General features: G+C 43.4%; 1 protein-coding gene across 1 annotated transcript in view; it reads right to left on the reverse strand.

The window, feature by feature from the left end:
* EIF4G3 (eukaryotic translation initiation factor 4 gamma, 3) overlaps window positions 1-9,839 on the reverse strand; it is a 78,847-nt gene that overhangs the window by 66,683 nt on the left and 2,325 nt on the right. The window contains exon 3 of the mRNA XM_009573303.1: window positions 6,862-6,894. Coding sequence (XP_009571598.1) covers window positions 6,862-6,894 — 33 coding nt within the window. The remainder of the gene's footprint in view (window positions 1-6,861; window positions 6,895-9,839) is intronic.

The raw sequence follows: 9,839 nt of genomic DNA on the forward strand, positions 1-9,839 counted from the left end.
GAAGCTGTGATGCCTCTAGACTTGACATGATGATGAACTTAAAATGGTCATTCTGGTGAAGACTTTATGACACCTAAGCTGTTCCCATACTAAGTGATTTCTCCAGGAAAGCCACGGATGACTCCCCATCTCAGAAATCCAGATACCATCAAGACGAGCACAATGCTTTTACATCCAACCCTGTGAATCTTGATGAAGAATTGTCACCGGCACACTGTACAGTGTGACCTGAATTAGAAGGCAACTGTTCTGGGAGAAAAGTCTGGTAGCAAGGTTGCAGAAAGAAAACCAGTAGAGCAACACACTGCCAGGCTCCTGCGTTAATAAAATTGTGTGGCTGTCTAGATGCAGGGGAACTACACGAGTGTTGCATGAAACAAGGGCACACGCTGAATTTATGGTGAGAATAACCAGAGTTTGCAATTTTTCAACATCCAAAGACACCAGAAAGTGTAAAAGTCCTTTCTTCTTTCACTGCAAATTGCTGAATAATGACTATTTCTAACCTGTTAGCGGGTTACAGCAGAAGTCTCCCCAGAGCTGGGGGGCGTGGGGGGAAGTCAATAGCCACCACGGTTCTGTATTTATGCAGAGTGAAAATGGGCTGGAGGTTGAAGCGAGACCTGCCTCTCTACTGACAGTAACTACATCCACAGGGCAGCACGGAAGAGCCTTCATCGCAGAAGACAGGAATCCTCCACCGGTGCGAGTCACAGATGTGAACCCTGCTCCTCAAGTTTCTGCTGCACCCGCATAACCTGCTGATAACGTCACTGAAACCGTTGAGGAAAAACTTACAGCGATGGAAACTCCTGGTTTACGAATAGCTTTTCATTTCTGTCGCTGGCAACTGGTGCCTAAGAAACTCCATTTCATGAAACACAAGCCGATTCTCTTTCCTGCTGTAGCAGACGGAAGGAAAGCACGCTCTGTGCACCAAAACAGGCGGTGTGTTGCACAGGCTTGCTCTTCCATCAAGCATTAAACACCACCATGGTAGTGCTAAGCTCTTCTACAGGAGGAGGACCTTCTGCTCAAACCCACCTCTCAAAAACACTCTATACTGCCCGCACCATTGCAGAGGTAGCTCGAATTTGGAGATGAAGAAAAAAGGAGGATTTCATTACTAAAAGGAAGATGGACACAGCGAGAAGAAAAGCAGATCCATTATTCCAAGCAACAAGACCGTCAGAAGCTTTTGCAAGTGCCAACCAGAGATCTCTCTGGCAAAGTTTGAATTACTTGTAGCTACTCCCCTTCCTGTAAGTAACACCAAAATTCTCAAGGAAATCAGGTATCATGACAGCACTGTGCATCTGATTTGTATGTGAGTTTTACTGTTCTAAACAAGTATCATCTGGCTGGCAAACTGGTTTATGCTCCATCCTTGTTCCTGTCCCTCCAAAGCTAAGCTAGCAATATTCAAAGTCATTCTTAGAAATGTTTCACTATTCTGACTTGATGTGCTAAAAAATTCACCTTGCAAGGTCAAACAGATGCCTGCACAGACAACATTTTCAAGTAACACTAATGATGCCCCATGGGAGAACATCAGGAGATTAAAATCTGAGGTATTTTGTCTCTATTTCTTCTAATAAGTGCAGGATTTGGAGTGGAGAACATACAGGACCCACTCAGGACCAGAATGAAAGTACCCTGGGCCACAGCAAGGCTTCTGACAGAAACCCTGCATTACATCAACCCTTCCTTGACTACTTCCTTCAAAAATTAACATTAAGTCCTGCTATGTCTAATGATGGTCAAATTAGCTTGAAACTTGCTACACAGTCGTTCAGCAACCAGTGAGGACCTGAGCCATGGTCCTCAAGGCACGGTCCCATCCCTTATCTGTCCAACTCTGTTACGGGGGATTTCTTGGGTCATCTTGGAGTCAGTACTACTGGGCAATATGGTCTTTAATTTCTTCCTTCCTAGGGTTGCTCCCCCGATGTACCGACAGAAGAGCACAAGTAAACCCCTCTCGGACATTGCTTTTATCAGCTGCCTCAAGCTCAACTCTTTTAGCCTGCTCGTTTAATAAGCTCTCATGATCTCAGCAGCCCTTCATCTACCTGCTCAAGGAAGTCTTTCTGGAAAATAAAAAAGCAGAATTGCGCACATGCTCCAGACAGGGGTTCCCCAGTACTTCCCAATACAGCAGTATTAACTCCCTATCTCAACTGGAAATAACTTCTGTGGTTTATCTAAAGATTGCATTGCACAGGTGGCTTCAGCTGACGAGCTCCCACTTCATAGAATAAAAACTGCTCCTTGGCACTGAAGTACAAGGGCTTGCACCTTGCAACACCGGATTACGCCTTGCTTCCATCACGCCAGTCCTCCTCGTGCAGCATCCTTGTGCTAGCCGCATTTTGTAGCTTTATACTCATGAAGTTTGCTGCAGACACATACCTGCTATTTGTGCCAGAGTAATTAACGCTAATATTAAGAAAATCCACTACTAACCTCCCGCCTACCCCTCTCAGCACTACCCTGCCATTTACTTCTTACATATACACACCCGATATCCTTTTATTAACCATCATCTTCTCCTGCTTGATTTTCTTCCCACATGACCCTGTGTCAAAAGTCTGTTGAAGGCCAGCCAGATAAGAGGCTGTCATCTAGAAAAATCAATGATAAGAGAGCACCAACCTCCTCCTGATAAACCACCACTGCATTTTAATTGATTTTCTATTTACTCTGTATTTCTAAGCCATCACTTCCAGCGAAATGTCTGTGGAGCACTCCCTCCGTACTCTAAAAGCTTCACTGAAAAATAAACTTGTGGTAAGAGCACTGAAAACAAATCTATGCTAAGCTTTGCCCATCGAACACAACGTGCATAGGCACCCGTCTATTTTTTTCCAGATCGGATCAAGGCTGGCAGTTGCGATGGGTCCACAAAGCCCCGCAGGAGGTTGCGGAGAAAGGAAGCAAAAGGAAAGTTCAGCAAGTTGTCATCAAATCAAATTGCACACCCAAGCTCTCCGCTTCAATTAAGCTTCTCATACCCTGGATAGCCCTGTTATTAATTTTCAGTCCCACCAAGAAGGCTGGTGGGATAACCTGGAAGAGGGAGGAGGTATCTGCACAGGCAATGCAGCAGAAACCACGTCTACTTGCAGGTCAAAGTTGGCATGTTGTATTTGATCTTCCAAACTTTAACACAGGCACCAGGGCTCGGTTGAGGAGCTGCAGCCTTGAAACGTAAAGATCTGCTGCCAGAAGCAGAAGCTGCAGCAGAAAGCCCGCAGGTCCACATCTTGCTTCCCCAGTGGCCACCAGCAACCTAGTAGCAGCCCTTGGGGCACCACACAAGATTTGTTTGCCTCAGACTTTCCCAGTTTTATTATTTACAAAATAATAAAATGGGGGGGAGGGGGTGGGGAAGGGAGAAAAAACCCTTTTTGTGTCAACCGTGGGATTTAAAACTGGTAGCTTCTTTCCACATGAAGACCCAGAAATGACTACGGCAGCCGTTTCCAACTGCTTTCTAGCTCGAGATTCTCCAAAAAGCTACAAAATGGGTAGTCTTGAGTCAGCTCAGGGAGTAAATTCCCGACCTCTCCAAATGACAAGGCTTTTTAACAACAGTACACGGCCAAGCCCAGCTTTCTGTTATATAAGCTATACCCAAAAGAACTCGAGTAACCCCAAGCTAAAACTGGAACAAACTACAACAGCAACCTCAAACTAAATTAGTCTGCCATAAACAGTAAACTAATCTCAAATACAATTATAAGTCAGAAAGGGAACTATGACATTTCAGTTTATACTTGTAATTATTTCTGGTTTTAATTACACTGGCCTCTTCTGAGCATCCATTTTAAAATAACCCATATGCTCCTGAAGTCACTTCCTAAATTAAGGGTTATTCTACATTTTGGACTTCAGATTAGAAGAAAACTGCTATTTTCAATTGTGCTTCATGAGGATCAGAAGCAACAAAGTGACTCAAGAGCCTCTTAGAAAGAAAAAAAAGGGATGCTCCGTGCACAAAGTGGGAAGCAGAGCAGCAAGCCAGGCAGGGTCGTAGCTAAGTCCGCTACAGCACTTCGAGAGAAACACAAGTTGACAGTATATTTAAAAATATTGCCACAAAACACGTTGTAGGGCCCATTTTCTTTCTCCTATAAATGAGACTTTTCAGCGGTTTAAGTAACCGTGTTACTGGAATCAAGGATTACAGATACACACTTAACTTTTAATCAGAACCACTGCAGCTATTTTCATTTGACTTCAGCCACTATTAGTATAGCATCCTATATCTCATCCTAATATTTTCTCTTATACAGAGTTTGATTACACTTTCTATAGCATCAACTGACTATCCACCAGCAGGGCAGGCATTCCCATCCAAAAAAAAATTGCTTATAAAGTTGCCAGTCAACTTCAGGTGCTTAAATCATGCTAATTTGAGTACTTTAAAGATCTAATAATTACAGGAAATAACATTAAAGAACAATCCATTATTTGACTGAAAAAGACACAGAATCAATACGAGGCATATGTTAATAAAATCACGCTGGGATTGACACAGGAATCATTGCAAACCTCATCTTGCTGCCGCTTTCTTAGAAGAGCGCGTTATGTTGTTGCAACAAGAATTAACACCGCTACGGTCGATTTACTTATTTAGTACTTTTCAGGTCACAAAATCTCAAAGCCTGTTGCTTATGTTACACAATTTAACTATTCCAGCATGTTAAAGGTTTCCCACATGAGAATAATAATTTATGTTGGTCTCAAGAATCCTCTAAGTCTGGGGTTTGGGATGAATTTGCTTCAACAGCCGTGACCCTCCTGCACGGGTTGGTGGCAAAAATCCCTCTCTCCATCCCCAATCCGCACCACGGGCAGAGACTGAGTTTTGGATTAAAAGAAATAAACAGCTCATCTATAGGCCAGGTTTCTCTGTGCCTGTCCTAATCCAGCGCGTGACAAATATAACTGGGAACAAAGCCTGAAATGTTTTTCTAACGGTGACAGCTTCTCTCAGATAATTATAAGCAGACTTCAAATACAACAGAGTCAAAAATCTAACTGCAACAGTTAAATATGTAGTGATAAAATCGGGAAAACACTTGGAAATTACAAGCTTTAACCTGCAGGCAGGGTCATCACTGGGTCCAGAAGAAAGTTTTAAATCAGGTTATGACAGATTGGTGGTAGAGTCATACCAGTAAAGCCACCAAGCGCTGAAACTGTTTCCTCCAAGGCTGCACTGCCTCGAGACTTGTAGTCCAAAATCTGCTCGCAGCGAGTTCAGTAATTTTTATGAGAATATTAAATGGCTCACACTGTATAAATAATGTGCCTTAACGTAATTTGCCTGTAACGACCTATGAAAGAGCCGACGAGTTTCTGAACAGCGATGCGTTTTCGGTATTGCGTAATATAAACACAGACCTGAAGTTAAGGTCAAGAACAAAAGTTTCTAAACAAGATACTAATTCCGTTGTTCCCGATGTTGCCCAGTCATCCTGCAAACATTCCTCCACCACCGCCTGTCAATGCAATCCCTTGCCACGCACAAAAATCATTTCTCTCTCTCTCTCTCTCACATGACATTTGCCTGCGAGCAAACAAGTGCAAATGCCTCATTCTACTTTTTAAGCCTTTTTTTTGTCCTGCTCTGGAAGGATGCCTGCCTCCATGCTGCTCTCTGAGGTGGAAGGAACAAAGACTATCAGCTGTTTTGGGTGTCTGTGCCCACTTTACACACTTACCTGCTCTCCTGAGACAGTACTTTCCCAAAGGTACTCATCCCTACAGTATTAAACTGCTCAGACCAACAGGAGTGAAGTGAGAACAAAATAATTCTCCTGGAACAAACCTTCTATGACTTAAACCCTCGTCCTGACATCACTGGAGTTAATGGGATTTTTTTTTTTTTTCCCTATTAACTTGGTGGAAACCACCTGTTCCTTCCAAGCCAAGAGAAGGAAGAGTGACACGGAAGCAACTGAATCTGGGAGAGCTTTCCTGCACTTGTCATGCCTCTCCTCCTCTTTTCCACCCGTCAGTGCCACCTCTGTCCCCTCATAAGCTACAAGAAGCAGCAAAACCAGACCCCAGAGGAAAAGGGTTTGGCAAAGATGAATGTAGGAGTTGATAGAAAAGACAACTTTGGACACCTTGACTAGGACAGAAGGGACCTGTGCATCTGTCCTGACGCTGAAGAGGTCCTCTGGGTATTTCTGCCACCCTAATGAGCGCTGCCCATGAGTTCCATGAGCCAGAGCTATTCCTAATTTTCGTTCTTCTTAATTAAGTGGTTCCTTACAAAGTCCAAGTCATGCAACAAGAATACTACAAAGATTCCTAAATGTTTGGCTTTCATAGGGTGAGTAAAAACAACATTAAGCAATGTCATGATAACGGATAACCAGGCATATCACACAAGAAACGTATGAATTGGAAAGTCATTTGCCTTGCTCTGAGTTTGGACAGCAGGATTTTCTCAGGGATGTGAACGCCTGGTTCTCCTTGACATCTTCAGTTCAGGCAACTTAATCCACGGACTAGTTTGGGAAATACTCGGCAAAGTTTCTAGCAACTTGAAAAGGCAAGCAAATCTCAGGAATACCTGGCAACGATCTCTACAGGTTCTCCCTTCCTATGGAAACGGCGTTAAGTGGGGTGGTTAATGAGTGCAGTGACACCAACTGAGAATTAAAAGTGTTACTCTGTGTCGCAGGCAGCTTGTTAGCGGGGTTATGCATGTGCTAGTATCTACTAACGGGGCTGGTTTCCGAAGCGAACCTTCGTTCCGAGTTAGTGGGTGAACCACCTCCAACCACCCGCCTCCCCCAGCCAATTAGTTTAGGATGATAATGAAGGGGCAGGGTACTGTACCTGGTGATGGGCAGGTCGAGGCCCCGCTGCAAACTGAGGAAAGGCGGGAGAAACAAACACAAAAGGAAAGGCACAAAGAGTCAGAAACACCACAACAAAACCAAAATGTCACACTCTATGCAAAATAAACCCACAAGAAAAAAAAAAAAAACCAAAACAAAAAAACCAAACCACAAAACAGTCAAAAGCTTTGCTGCAGGACAGTGACAGACAGGTACTGAGATATAACGAGTGAACATCGCTACGGGGGGAAGTGTGCTGCTCGAGAGCTGGGAGATAAACAGCCAAAGCTGCTAGTTATTTTAAAGGCACTCTAGTGTATGAATGCAGGCATTCTTTATCCTGCCTGGGGAAAAAAAAAACCAAACAAACAATAAAACACCCCAAAACCCAACTTAAAACAAGCAGCAGTGGTGCTTTTAAACTGTTTAAGGTGGAGATAAATGGTTAAAGCAGCTGGACTCTGAGCCGTTCCAAATATTTGGTGGGAGCAGAGGATGGAGACTCATGGCCGGAGAGCAGTTAAGAGCCAGGTAGGCACAGCTAGTGTCCTGCCGGCGAGGGGCCCTGGGAAACTCCCTGCAAGGCAAAGATCAGCAATTCTTTGCACGTACACACAGCGCAATTTCGTTTTCAGCTTCCCCCCTCCCTCCCCCGTAACGATCACAATATAACCCTCCTTAATGAGTTGGATTTGTCACCCCCATCTGAAAGCGAAGGAGACAGGTTAACCCGTGATGTCCCTGCGGAGCTGAAGGCATCAGCGGTAGAGCTTGGCTGGAGAACGGATTCCAGCCCTGAGCTCAGGTTACTAAATCGCTTTGCACTCACTTGGGTTACGCACGGAGGAAAGTAATCAGAATTCAACATGCTCAGTAAACATTAAAAGCATCTTCCAGTAAGTAACTGATTGTTAAAATAGAAATAAAAATGAATGCAAGAAATGGAAAATAGAAATAAAGATGACAAGGTATCCTCTTCCAGAAGCCGAGTTAGGTCTTTAAACCCTTAATTCTCAGTGTAATCAGCAGAGCTCCACGATGAGAGCAGATAAATCTACTGATAATAGCTCCAATAATTAAACGGAGCAAATGAAACTAGATCCCATGGTGGCTTTTCACCCACCAAATGCCTCTACCTGTTGCTAGTTGTGATGGCTTAGTAACGTACGGCACGTGCCGAAGCACACGGTACAGTCCACCTCTGCTAATTCATACCACAGGGACTCAGTACGTTTTACTTGCTGCCTGAGAAGAGTGATCAAAACTGGCTACTAATTATTGATTTTCTTAAAAAGAGGTTTTTTTCAGTAAGATAAAGTGGACCGGGGTTCACTTGCAGCCCTACCTCCCAGCTATTTTAATGCCATCAAATATGAGAAGCAAAGTATAAATATTCACTGGTCCAGCTGATTTTCTCCTTTATAAACATTTTAATTCCCTCTATTTAAAATTTCCAAGAACTAGCCTACTAATACCGGTGTTTATATATTCCTCTACCTTCACCTCATCGTGACACTTGGATAAAACCTTCAGAAACGAGAAAATATGCACACACAGACTATTTCTAGTACAAGAGTGTATAAAGAATGACCTGCACTGATTCACCAAATAGAGAGTTTTCCCACCCTTGAAAATTTTCCCTAAGCCTTACGTTAAAGAAAAAAAAGCAAAGCATGATCATCTTGTAAGACTAAAGAGCTAAAATTTCTATTTTAATAGCAACCACAGGACAAAAGCACTCAAAGACATCAAAGCATCCTCCCAAGGCTCAGGGTGCGAAGAGGGCAGTGGCTCTGTTGATCGGTCCTACAGTGACGAGGAATGGGCACCTGGATGAGTCTCGGGAGGTGAAGGACACTTCAAGTCCTTATTTTCCTAAAGGAAGAACTCCTCAAAAACAGTTCAAATGCCTTAAGTTTGAGAAAAGGGAATAAAGCTTACCCTGGAAGGGCTGACAGAAGCCTTTCCGGCAGGGCTACACACTCCATGTCATACACCAATGAAAAAAAAAATTAATCAAAAAGAGAACGATGGAGTGCAATAGCCTTGCGTTGCTTAATTTCAGGGCCAAAGTACCTCTCTTATCACTGTTCCACAGAAAAGATTTGTTCTCGCTGTGTTTAAAACAAGAGCTGGAAGCTTATATCTTAAGAAGCTAAAGTACATTCCATAGTGAAAAGTAATATGCGGTACAAGAAAAAAAAAAAAAAAAAAGAAATAAAATAAAACCTCAAAGTTAGTGAAAAATACCCTAATCTATTTTGCACTGGTCACCATTGGCTATTGATTTTTTTAATTTTTAATTTTTTTAAATAATTCAGGTTGATAGGATTTATTCCTATTAGTAGCTGTAAGCAACAGAACAAACTGTAGTCACTGCTGGCTCAGATTAAAATAGACACTTTGGGGTTTTTTTTCTCTGTCCGACGAAGGTAGTAGATAGAAAGGAAAACTTCTTTATGAAACCTGGGTCCAACATTTCTGCCACCCCCACTCTTTATAGTCCTGCTCACTGCTTTGTGGACAGCGGGGCACGTTCTCTGTCTGCTGATGTTGAGCTGGCACACCTCAAGCCTCTCTGAAAATAACCACTTCTGGCTCAAACACCCTCTCCAATCACGTTTTTTTTTGGCAGACCTCCTAGACTTGGAGAGTTTGTGTTAAAATCACCTGGTGCTTGGGGCTGGTATCAGCAAGAGCTAACAGATAACTTTCAGCAGTGCTGAACGACTCTGATTTCGTTTTCCTTCCCCCAGCTGGAACTGCACTTTGAAATTCTCACTATCGGAGTGATGCTACGATGCTAACGGGGAGAAAACATGAAGCCAGTTGGATTGCAAAGGCAGCTGTCCTGGAAGGAACAGAAAAGCCTGAACCGTGCAATTGCCAATGGCCCTTGGATGCAGAAACAGGATGGAGGAAGCTCCGGCTGCTCGAGGAAGCGGGGTTAGGATCAACCTCGTTAGTGCAACAGCC

The sequence above is a fragment of the Fulmarus glacialis genome, unplaced genomic scaffold, assembly GCF_000690835.1.
Source record: "Fulmarus glacialis isolate BGI_N327 unplaced genomic scaffold, ASM69083v1 scaffold4062, whole genome shotgun sequence".
NCBI classification, from domain to species: domain Eukaryota; kingdom Metazoa; phylum Chordata; class Aves; order Procellariiformes; family Procellariidae; genus Fulmarus; species Fulmarus glacialis.